We start from the raw sequence: 11880 nt of genomic DNA, 5'->3' as shown, positions 1-11880 counted from the left end.
GATCTCAAAATCCAGTTCGCGAGTCATGAAACTGACCCACGCGAGTCATGCTCCCACCACAACCTCTTTCAGCCTCCTCATTCGACGTCATTCCATGCCGCATTTTTCTACCTCCACACGTGCTTCATTGTCCAGTCACTCGGGTGCTCTCACCAGCGTACTCACGGACGCCTATTGTGAGACTGATGCGAGAGCAGCATGACTCTGTGCGTACACGATGCACGAGATCCTCACTCTCCAGCTGGGCCAGAAATCGAATTATCTGGCAACCCATTTCTGGAATGCGCAAGAATCGTATTTTACATATTCGGATCATGAACAGCCCATGGTTGATCATGACATCCATTTCCGAACAGGTTTGGGAGCCGATGGCTCCGAGACATTTACTCCCCGGACGGTCATCTACGATTTGAAGGGCGGCTTCGGTACGCTCCGCAAATTCAATGCTCTTTACGAGGTTCTAGATGATCAACCGGCGAATGGCATCTGGTACAGCTCTCTAAGGAGCAAAATCTCTCTCCTGTGTCCTAATTCATTGCAGGGACGGTACTCCTTCCACACAGCAGCAGCGGCCCATCGAACCATCCGAGTATCAAAGAAGCCTCGAGCTAGGCCTTCCCACCCGCCAGCTACGAGCTGCGGACGTGCGGTATTGGTCCGACTTCAATCGTGTCTTCTATCATCCACGATCCGTGGTGCAACTCAATGAGTATGAACTGAATTCGCAGCTCATGCCCTTCGAGAGCTGGTCGGCTGGTGAAGACTTATTTCAGAGTCTTGACAAGGAATTCGACCTGCTCGACCGTGATGTCCGGTCGTTCGCGGAAGAATGCGACCAGATGCAAGGCTTTCAGCTTTTCTCTGGGGTCGATGATGCCTGGGGCGGTTTTGCTGCAAGGTACCTTGATAGCCTAAGGGATGAGTATGGAAAGACCAGTATATGGGTCTGGGGTATCGAAGCCCAGTCCAGAATCGTGAGGGTATGTTCACTCCATCACTACACGAAAGCTGCTCACCAGCGACAGCAAAAACAGCTCTTGCGGACATGTAATGCTGCGAGGTCGATGCGATCGATCGGCCAGCAGGCCTCCGCCTACGTACGACTTGCTGCCCCTCCTGCATTCCTTCCAGGGTATGTGCACCTCGATAGTGCATCGGACTGGCTCACGACCGCCCTCCTTTGCGCAGGTGTTGAATCGTTCACTCTTCCAACCAGGCTCAATGCTGGTATGGGTAAGAGAGGGTCTCTGAGCCTCTTGGAGGACACTCTCAACACCGCGGGTAACCAATGCCTGTTCGAGCTGCATGCGAGTATCACAAGCTCAATGTCTGGAGCCAACGGCACCCAAAATGGGGTTCCCGCCGAACAACAAAATGGCCATGGCAGAGAGGAGACTGCTGTTGCGGCAGAGCCATCTCAATTGGACCTCGACTACAGCCCTGGGCTTGCCACTCCGTTGACGACAAGATCATCTCATGTTTTCGCACAAGTCGAATGCTTACGTGACCATCTCGAGTCCGAGGTCCGCCCGCTGACCATGAGCCCCGAGGAAAGGCTTCGAAGAAGGCTCAATGAAGAATCCGTAGTCGAGATGTGAGTTGCGCTTTCGGTGTTGCGCCGGCACAGTGTCCAAATTGCTGGGTGGCTTGCGAGCATTGTTAACTTTGCCGTCTAGATTCCAAACCTCATTACAGTTCCCCTTACTGGATACATTCCCCAATACACTCTTCCAGATCAGTCGAAAAGGACAGCAAGGCTTGGATATATCGACGGCTCTACTCTGCGACTCCAGGATGAAAGATCGAGTCCTGGACCTCCGGAACACAACATTCCGCCTCATGCCGCTGGACGAAAGAGAGATCCTATACAACGACCTCACACAAATGGCCCAAAGTTACAGCATTGGGTGGGAGTCTGGTACAGATTCGGAAGCGGACGATGAGTGAGAGGCGGAAAGGGCTCATCGGCAGAGAAGAGTCCAGCGATCGCTCTCACTCGGCTTTGCACCGAGTGTCGGACGTCCATATCGGAATCTAGCCATCGGTGCTCGCATCTGCAAATCAACAGCCTCCCACACGAGGTCTGGGCCCAAATCCATAGGCCAGGGTGGGCTGGAACACTACAGAAATTCACAGAGGTTGAAACAGGACTAAATCCAGGCTGGGCGAAGCATGCGTGGAACGAGCAAGGCATTTCCAATGACTGTCGCACCCCAACTCTTGGGTGACTCTCCGAAGTTCACATTGAAGGTAGAAGTTGGAGAAATAGTGGTGGCGTAAGTGCTCTGTTCGAACGCATGCATGGTCTAGTAGGGCAGCATCGCGCAGTTCACGGCGGTGCCAGTCCACCAAGCAGCGGCGCTTCCAAATGATATCGAGGTAGGTCGAATGGTCATTATGGAGTACCAAAGAGCGTGGCGAGCCGCATGCTCCACCGTCTCTGATTTGCGCGCCTTCGCAGATCAGATGTAAGGTGCATTGGTCAGGCAGTGCTGGTTTGCCTCTGGTGTGGGACAGCGAAACTGTCGGACTGCACATCTGTTCAAAGGTGAAGCGCACTTTTGATTGGATTGGGCAGCAGACCGGAGAACACCTCAGCCAAGCACAGGCTAGGAAGGTCAATGAGGGGGCGGGATGTCAGCCCTATTGTGTATCCTGTGTAGATCTAGAGGTACCGGTACCCCGTACAGTATCTCGCAACGGGGAGGATCTCATGAGTCGAAAACATGGCTGGAGGAGACCTCGCTTCGCCAAAGAGACGATTCAAGATGGATTCACTGCTCCTCATCGGTCCTACCAAAAGTGACCACCTTGTTCGTTGAAGAGAAACATTGCTCATATTGGCCCCCAACTCAGCTCATTAATTCCGACAGGCGTAATACACGACAGGACCACAGGAGGCAGTAGAGCTTAGCACGGAGAGGCTAAGCGCAGTTCGAACTTGGCCACCACTCTTGTGCATTCATTGTCTTTCTTTCATCTTCGGTGGAAGATCCTGCTGGTCACATTTGTAAGAGCTAGGCCGGCCAGAAGCAGACAGGCAACTTCCACAACCAGGACTGCAATTCCCTGACAAAGGACAACTCATTTGCCTGAAGAACGGTGAAGCGAGAGCACGAATCCTTCCCAAGTCAGCCTCATCTTAAGCGGCGACGACTCGTAGGCACCGCTCCCGGTAGATAACAACCTGGAAGTACCAATACGGGCGATACCTTCGATTACCGTATCCGTCCGCTGGGTGGCTCGCTAGGTTTCGCTTTTCTGCCATCAGCCGCACGCACGGTCTCCTGCTTCCTGACATCTGTTGACATCTTCACTTTCTTCAAATTCCACGAGTGTCGACGACATTGTGCTGCCACTTTCGCGTGCACTGCGACCGACCAATTCAGCGCTGGTAACGTCCCCGGTGGTTGGACGTCCTCCTTCGTTCCTTCGCTCAGCCCCCATCAAGCGTCGGTCTCACTCGCCTTAGCAATCTGCCGACCACCGCTGCCACCCACAACATTTGTTCATTCACTCGCTGTTTCTCCTTCAGTTGTTCCTTTCGATGTCGATGTCATGAGCTCGCGCTTCAAGTCCTTAGGCTTCGGTTCCAAACGAAAGAGCAGCGCCAACATCCAAACGTCGTCAACCGCTTCGACCTCAGTAGCATCACCAAACGGGTCCACCTCGACCGCTGGGACTCCCCCGCCGCAAAACAGCTCCCAGACCAGTTTGCCGCCCATGAATCCCAATCAACCTGCTGCGCCCGGTCGACCTCCCAGTTACTCTTACAATAGCGTCCAGGGACGCCCTCAGTCGCCCATGCCCCCGCCACAAAACCAAATGGCCCATCACCCCGCTCCCATCGATACCAGGGCAGGTGCCTACGTTGGTGGTGCACCCCAACTGGGTCCTCCTCAACCACCAGGGTATGGTGGTGCCTATGGACATCAGCAACTCGGTCCTCAGCCGGGCATCCAGCACATGGCGCAGCAATATCCTCCCGGTGCGCGCCCCGCGGCCGAAGTGGAGGGCGCAGGGAGGAGCAAGGCTCAGTTGATTGTGGGCATTGACTTTGTGAGACACGTCCCCGGTCGTGACCAAGCGCATGGACTGACTGTTGTTCGCAGGGCACAACCTTCTCCGGTGTAGCATTTGCATTTGCGACCAACACAGAAGCCAAGGAGGATATCATAACTGAATGGCCTGGCGCAGGTAATCAAACAAAGCAAAAGGTGGGCTCACATACACAGTGTCAGGGCGCGATGACAGGAGACTGACTTGCCTAGATTCCCACGGTGCTGTACTACGACCAATACCAGAAAGTCGTCGGCTGGGGTCCCGATATCGCTGACGCCCTTGCTCCCACCGGCTACCCTAAACCCGGCGTACAAAAGGTAGAATGGTTCAAGCTTCAACTCATGCTCTCTGGGAATACATACATAGACCCCATCAACCTGCCGCCCCTGCCGCCTGGGAAGTCTGAAATCGATGTCGCTGCCGACTACCTCTTCAAGCTTCGACAAGCAATGCGAGTCCAGCTACAGAAGACATTGGGCGAAGTCTTCAACCGCGAAGAGCGCAATATCAGATACTTCCTGACCGTGCCCGCAATCTGGAACGATGCTGGCAAGGCTGCCACAAGAGCAGCCGCGATCCAGGCGGGCTTCATTCGAGACGAGAACGACAACAGACTGACCCTCATCACCGAACCCGAAGCTGCTGCCATGTTCTGCTCCAAGACTGGCCTTCTCAACCTCAAGATCCATGACGCCGTCCTGATTGTGGACTGTGGAGGCGGCACAGTGGATTTGATCGCGTACGAGGTCGAAGAAGAGACACCCTTCACCGTGGCCGAATGCACAGCTGGCAGTGGTGACTCCTGTGGTTCTACCGCTCTCAACCGAAACTTTTCCAACATTCTTCGTGCAAAGATTCGGAAGATGAAGTTGCCTGACGGGTCAAAGACCGCCGGTCGGGTGTACGCCAAGTGTATAATGGATTTTGAGAACAGAATCAAGGCCGATTTCCGCAACAACGGACAGAAGTGGGCGGTCGACGTCGGCATCGAGGCCGAATTCCCGGAAGCAGGCATTGAGGAAGGCTACATGACATTCACCAACGAAGAAATTCTACAATGCTTCGAACCGGTCGTCAACCGCATTCTCGAGCTTGTCCGCAACCAGATCATCGCTATCCAAGCACAAAACAGATCGTTACAAAACGTCCTGGTGGTGGGTGGTTTTGGTGCCTCCGAATACCTCTTCCAACAAATCAAGCTGCACGTGCCGCCCCAATTCCAATCCAAGGTTGTTCGTCCTATGGACTCCGTGGCTGCAATTGTCAAGGGCGCCGTCACCGCCGGTATTACCGAACGAGTCATCACTTCTCGTGTGGCCAGAAGACATTACCTCATGGCAACGCTCCAGCCATTCAAAGAAGGTCATCACCCCGAGCAATACCGAGTCCCCAGTCTGGATGGCAAGGACCGATGCAAATACACCAGACAGATATTCGTTCAGAAGGGGGAGAGAGTCAAGATTGGAGAGCCAGTCAAGGTTTCGTTCTTTAGACAAGTTGCACCTGGTGCAACACTGATGTACGAGGATATCTTGTACGCTTGCGATGAGGATGTTTGGTAAGTCTTGGGACCTTGTTTTGACGGCAAGATTGCGTTGCTAACTACGTGACAGTCCCGAATATACCAAGGATCCCCGAATCAAGGAGGTTGTGACGCTCACTTCAGACTTGTCAAGAAAGAACCTCGAGAAGGACTTTGAGCGAATGGATACCCCACAAGGCACTTTCTACCGTGTCTATTTTGATATTTATCTCACCCTGGACGGTTCTGAATTCAATGCTGAGTTGGTGTGCCAGGGAGAAGTTATGGGTAGATGCAGTGCGAGGTTCAGATAGTGAAACGGGACCCGCGCTGTGAAGACGTTGTGTCTCGCGGGGTTCGCGCAATATTGAGGGGGTGCGCTCAGGAAGAGAACGACAGCACCACAGGGCCTCATGCAAGCATGGACAGGGTTGCACCTGAAGATAACAGAAGCAGGATTGCATACCCGAGGAGAAACGAAGACAAGAGGACCTTGGACTATTCTACCCAGCCTTTGTAATGATGACTGCTGTTATGGGAGGACATGAACTTTGAGAGGACGATTATATGAGGGGGAAAAGCATCGCACAAGGAAGGCTGGCACGGAACGCAATAGGGGGCGAGCGGGCGCCCCGGGGGGGAGGGGAGGGGGCGGAATTGTGGCAAAGGTGAGTAGAAGGGACAGTGAGCGAGACAAGAAACCAAATCCAAACCAAGTCACAAGTACTCTATACTGTTTCGAATCAGCCTTCCACCATCCCCCGCGCTCTTTCGCCTTTGGCAACGTGTATCCTCTGAAGGGATGGAACTACCGACCGACCGCACGGTCTGGCGATCGGCACCGTCGGATACTCTTTCGAAAGGGTACAAAATATCGGACGGGAGACTGCACGAAATGGAAAAGGAAGACGGGCGTCAGAAAAATGGCAAAAGCAAAGATGAGTGGCGACTAAATCATAAGTATCTCATGACTACGGAGTACAACGACTACGGTATCGGTGATGGGATGGGTTGACTGAAGTATAGGCTATGGTAGGTACCTAGGAACCTAGGTACTTTAGGTATGCGTGCGTGCGTGCGTGCGCTGTAGGTAGGTAGGTAGGTAGGTATACCGTCCTCGTTGGATCACATGGAAGCCGAACATCAATCGTGAGAGGCTTGAGATGAGATGAGACGAGAACGAACATGAGATTTGTTCTAAACCGCACCCTTCTAGAGCAGTGCGGGTCGACGTCTACCTTTGTGGACTTGGACTACCATCATGGGTCGACGTCTACCTTTCTGGCTACCCAGTGGCTGCATCGATATCGGTTCTGCAGCAAGCTATGCGGATCTTGTATGTACCCGGAATGGGCGGGGAGGAGCTCGTGCTTGATCATCTCGAACCCCATTCTGGAGACGAGCAAGAGGACTTCCTCGTCAGTGAGCTCGAATGAGCCTGGCTCGGCGATACCCTTGTCTTCAAAGTCAGAGTCACGCCTGTGCTGGCTTGAAGGCTGATCGGGTGCTCCCTTGTTGGTCCTCGCTTCTCGATAATCGTCGTCATGGTCATGGTCATCTTCATCATCGTGGCTGTGAGCACCGGGGGCGCGGTCGTCAAAGTGCCACAACAAAGGTCCAACGTTGACCCAAATACCACCGGTTCTCAGGCAATTCCGGACCGTTTCGATATATCGGACCAGGTTGGGGGCCGTATCAATGAAGAATACTGTCACGACTCCGTCGAACGTATCCTTGCTTTCAGGCGTCGAATAAGACAGCACAAAGTCACCCGCGGTCATGTTCATCTCGCCGACGGGTAAAGCCGCGGCAAGGCGTTGGGAGAAGGCTTCACCTGGATGGACATCTGGAACGGTATGGTGTTTCAGTTGGTTCGAGCGTGAGATGACATTGGTGAAGGTATGGCAGAAGGGGTATATCTGGTATTGGTTTGCATGTTGGGTCGCATTCAAGATGAAATTGCTTGCCAGGAGTTGGTGGTAGGAGATTTCGTTCCCTGTTGCATGGTAGCCTCGCAGAGCAAGCTCGAAGAGGACACGACCTAGTCCAGCACCGGGGAGGAGAAGGGATGGGAGTCCAACATTGGCCTGGAACGGCGGCAAATATGATTCAAGATCTGAGATGACGGTCCTGAGGAGAGGTTCGACTTCAAGGGTGAAGCCCTCATGAGACCAGTCTCGGTAGAACTGTCGGATCGTCGAATGTGCTTTTGATATATCGTTGGCTTTGGCTTTACCTTGCCAATTCATCACCGAGTCCTTGGGCGGGAATTCTGGCAGCCCGAAAGCAGCCAAACCCAGCCGAACTATCTTGTCGGCAAGGTCGGCGTTGTGGTCCAGTGCATCGTCGACGGCGTTGAGAGTATCTAGGATGGACAAAGGGGGTGAAGCAAGCATTTGCCATTGCGACGCAGGGAGAGCGTAGAGATTTTGCCGTCGCCGATGGGTTGTGTTATAGTGTGCGTTCTGGCGGTACTTGCTATTCACAGGGTCAGCGGCAACAGTCCAAGAATTGCCCTACGAGCGTCGAAATCAATCAGATGGGCATGAATGTAGCAGAGACAGTACTTTGAGGAAGGTGGCCTGTGGTTGAGCTCGCTATTGGGAGTGAAAACTTGAGCTTTGCGTAGAGACTAAACGTGTCGCCACGTGTTATCGAGAAACAACAGGCACGAGACCTTTGATAGAAGCCGGCTCGAACGAAAATCTCCTTCCAATGGGCCGCCATCATGCAGCCCGAGCTCCTGTGTTAGCCTGCTGGGACTTACTGGAATGAATCAAGAGCTGCAAAGATGACTCTGCGTTCTTGCGGATCAGCCAGAGGTCCGGCATCATCAAATAAGGGATTGGGAGGATGCGATGCAGATGGTTTGCTGCTGTCGTCATCTTCGGCCATTCTGACTACGAAGGCCAGGGCAAAGCAAGAACAAGAAGGAGGGTCTGAAGAGGAAAGCAATCAATAGTGACAGGCTTCAAGGTGTGAGGAAATGCAGGTGCAAGCGTTGCGACAGATGTTTGTGTGAGAAGCAGCGTGTCATGCAGCACCGCCAAGCGCAGGTTGATATCAAATTCACAATGGAGTCACCTAACCACCCACTAACAGTATCAGGACTTTTCAATGACAGTTTCTGCGACGGGCGTCTTTGTGCGATAGAAGCTGGGTTAGCATTTATCACGCTGGAATTTGTCAAAGCGACAATCGTGCTCTGACAAGCCTCGCAACTCCTTCGATCGAGACAGCAGCTGCTCAATCATGGAGCCATCGTTCACGCCCATCGAGTTGTCGTTTCCGCTGCCCAAACATCCCCATCTCACCGTTCACGCTCACCTGACTTTCATGGGAACCTGCGCCATGGTCCATTTGACCACCACCGATCTCGGCGACTCTGAGGGTGACAGGCCGCCAATGGGCAGTTTTGTCTATGCAATGCCCGATGTACGCAAATATTCACCTATGCGTCTATTTCTGACCAGCTCTGACCAGCCCTAGATGAGGGATGAGCGCAATGTGATCAGCACGGCCCTGTCCACGTCGGGGTCCAGTATCGACTACGCCACCAGGATGGCGAAGATCCTCGCGCGCAAGATGAAACGGCCAGTGTATGTGGGCTGCAGCATGAATTTCGCCGGCACGACAGCCGAAGAAGAGATGGAGGGCTTTACAGCAATTGTCGATCAGATAGTACAGAAGTGGAACCGCCCATCCTCATGACCGGCCACCTGCCCCTCATGAACTGCTGGTGTTGCAGCTCAAAGAGGTCCCCGACGGACAGGGATCGGTCTCTGCCTCATTGGGCCGGGGACCAGTCTGGCACAGGCAAATCGGTACCATTCCTTCCCTGCAGAAAATCGGCAGTTAGAGCCTCGTTGGCTATCCTCAATGACGAGCCTGGAACGTTTTGTCGGGCGTTGCACCATAGGATCTTCGCTTGCTGAGACAGCCCGGTGTTCCTTTCGAAGCCATGGAGATCGATCGCAGTTCTTCGCCAATTCTCGGCTGCTCTACCGACTGCGAGGAAGCTTTTCATGAACATCGCTAGTGTTTCCCAGAGATCTTGGCTCGGGTGCCCGGTTCATCGAGCACGGGTGCAGCAGGCGGATAATCTTCACATCGTACGCTCTACTTGGGTAAAGGGTAAAAGCGCGGTCTCGAAGCCGAAACAAGGCCAGGGTGTCACGGTCCACAAGATCCTGGCTGTCAGAGTCTTCTAGGCACTCACTAGAAACCGGCGAAAAACTTTGTATCGAACATGGTCGCAAAAGGCAACTCGTAGCCCTGTCTGTCGCAACTTTCTTCCTCAACCACTGCAGCAAGCAACCTGGTCTGGCGCCTCCCCCAAGCTTTCGGCGAGTGGCCTAGGGGTATCTCGAAATCTTGGAGTTGCGATAAGGCTTTCCGCTGCGGGACGCTGTGCGCATCCAGACAACTGTCCCCTTGGTCCGTCCCTTGCATACTCTGAGTAACGGAGTTCGGCGAGCCAATGACGGAATCTTCAGGGTGCGGCAGCAAACCCTCCCTGATGTTTCACCTTGCCACTCATCGCCGACTCGTCGAAGGGTTGTCTAGAACCACCCCAGACGGAACAAGAGTCCTCGTACGGAAGACGAATACAAAGTACCGCAGTCCGTACCCAGTACGACGGTGCAGGGCACTGATAGTTGAGCCGTCTGTGGCGTGTCATGGCTGCGCTGTGAAGCAAATTGGATCTGCCAAACTTGGTCACCGGCGCCACACATGGGACTGCGTCATTCCACATTGGACCTGGTACCGACTTCTAGCGACGCCAACGGAAGATGAGGATCACTGAGAATGCGACATGCTCGTCGTTCGAGTTTCGGCGAGGGCGCATGGATCATCCACTTCTCCTCGTGACAGCATTCGATAAGCGGCCGCGAGCATCAGCACCTTCGAAGGGCACGTCAGTTCCACGGATTTATTTCGAGCACACGTACCAGCTCTTCTGCTGGTTCCAGTTAGATAGTCGTCTGATCTTGCCGCACCAGCGGCCTATCGCTGGGTTACCGGAGGCGCTGGTACGTCAGGGGAAAATCCCATCCCGGTGCCCGTCATCAGCTGCAACCTGCAACCTGCACGGTCGATCCTGGTGAGCAGCGTGTAGATCCGAGGTCTTAACTCTGCTGTCAATGGTTCTTTCGACGACTCGATGACACGCTTGTCGGTGATCCTCCCGTCTCGGGTGCCCTGGTTTTCCGGACCCCTGGCTGTGAATCTAAGTTCAGGTCTCCCCCAAACTCCACACTATTAGTGTTGGAAGCCAGCCCAGTCTTCTGGAACTATTGGCCGCTTCCATGATTTCCTGGCAGCCCGCCGAGAGATGAGCATTCTGCGGTGCGCAACATGGTCGGAACAGGAAAATGCATTCCTTCCCAATAAGCAGCACCTCGTGTGGCGTGTCGCATGTCATCTTTCAACCACAGCAAGCGCAGAGAAAGCCGGGGATGTACCCGTACTCATTACTGACTCGGGGCAACGGTTGTTGCTGGAGCTTGTTCTGGGACTTGTTTCGCCCAGATTGCCATGGTCCCCGCCTATGCAGGAGTCCACAAGCCCCAAAGAGGACAGCCACGAAACATTTGACGCGGAAGATCAAATCAGCCTCTCAGCCTAGGGAACTGAGTACTCCAGATTGGCATCGTTGCGACTCGAAGTGGATCTCCGATCCTGCTTTTCGAACGCCCCGTCACTCGTTCCACTTCGCAGCGGACTTGATATCAGACGTTTTATGCCGTAGTGAATCGGCCCGTTTCATGCAAAGCGATCATTCGAGAAAAGAGCGGAGCATGGTTGTGCTTCTCTAACCCAGTAATCACAGGCAGGAGTGCCCTGGCGCCGTCTTCCAGACTGCCGGCCGCTTGGGCTCCCTTCCACCCGACACAGCAGAGAACGAAAATGCTTGTCCGCGGGTGGCAGTGCACGAGTACACGCGTCTACAGTACACAGTATACACCGTCGTCCCTTCAGAGGCGGGACATCAATTTCGGCCTGGCAATGTTTGAAGTATTCGACTCGATATACGGAGTACAAAACCGGAGACCACCCCCGAACGGGTACTCTAACTAGAAAGTCATTGACCCCGTGATCGACGGCGCATTCTAACCCTTGCTGGTGGCTGGCAGGGGCCGACAACTTCAGCTCGACGTCCACCGCCCTCTCTTAGGGCTTGTCCATCCGCGCCATGATGTCCTGGCCAGGGTTGAGGACTTGCTGTTTGTCGCGGCCAGCGAACCAGAACTAAAGGGTCAGATACCTCCATAGAGGCTGGGCTGGAAAAGGTA

The 11880-nt window shown here is 53.9% G+C and overlaps 4 protein-coding genes across 4 annotated transcripts; 3 read left to right on the top strand and 1 right to left on the bottom strand.

Annotated features, from left to right (window-relative positions):
• Positions 1–217: 217 nt before the first annotated feature.
• On the top strand, positions 218–1947 carry G647_09518 (uncharacterized protein; the record flags this gene model as incomplete). Its single annotated transcript, XM_008725512.1, has 4 exons — positions 218–489; positions 542–980; positions 1026–1594; positions 1677–1947. The coding sequence occupies 4 exons, from the start codon at positions 218–220 to the stop codon at positions 1945–1947; spliced, it is 1551 nt and encodes a 516-aa protein (XP_008723734.1).
• A 1611-nt stretch (positions 1948–3558) lies between these two features.
• G647_09517 (uncharacterized protein) lies at positions 3559–5898 on the top strand (the record flags this gene model as incomplete). Its single annotated transcript, XM_008725511.1, has 4 exons — positions 3559–4059; positions 4113–4217; positions 4272–5620; positions 5676–5898. The coding sequence occupies 4 exons, from the start codon at positions 3559–3561 to the stop codon at positions 5896–5898; spliced, it is 2178 nt and encodes a 725-aa protein (XP_008723733.1).
• Positions 5899–6843: 945 nt separating this feature from the next.
• G647_09516 (uncharacterized protein) lies at positions 6844–8479 on the bottom strand (the record flags this gene model as incomplete). Its single annotated transcript, XM_008725510.1, has 2 exons — positions 6844–8062; positions 8352–8479. 2 exons carry the CDS (start codon positions 8477–8479, stop codon positions 6844–6846), a joined length of 1347 nt encoding a protein of 448 aa, XP_008723732.1.
• Positions 8480–8836: 357 nt separating this feature from the next.
• Positions 8837–9295, top strand: G647_09515 (uncharacterized protein; the record flags this gene model as incomplete). The annotated part of the gene is made up of 2 exons (XM_008725509.1): positions 8837–9019; positions 9074–9295. The coding sequence occupies 2 exons, from the start codon at positions 8837–8839 to the stop codon at positions 9293–9295; spliced, it is 405 nt and encodes a 134-aa protein (XP_008723731.1).
• Between the last annotated feature and the right edge of the window lie 2585 nt (positions 9296–11880).

This window comes from Cladophialophora carrionii (genome assembly GCF_000365165.1).
Source record: "Cladophialophora carrionii CBS 160.54 unplaced genomic scaffold supercont1.10, whole genome shotgun sequence".
Classification (NCBI taxonomy): Eukaryota; Fungi; Ascomycota; class Eurotiomycetes; order Chaetothyriales; family Herpotrichiellaceae; genus Cladophialophora; species Cladophialophora carrionii.
This window is presented reverse-complemented; position numbering and strand designations above follow the sequence as displayed.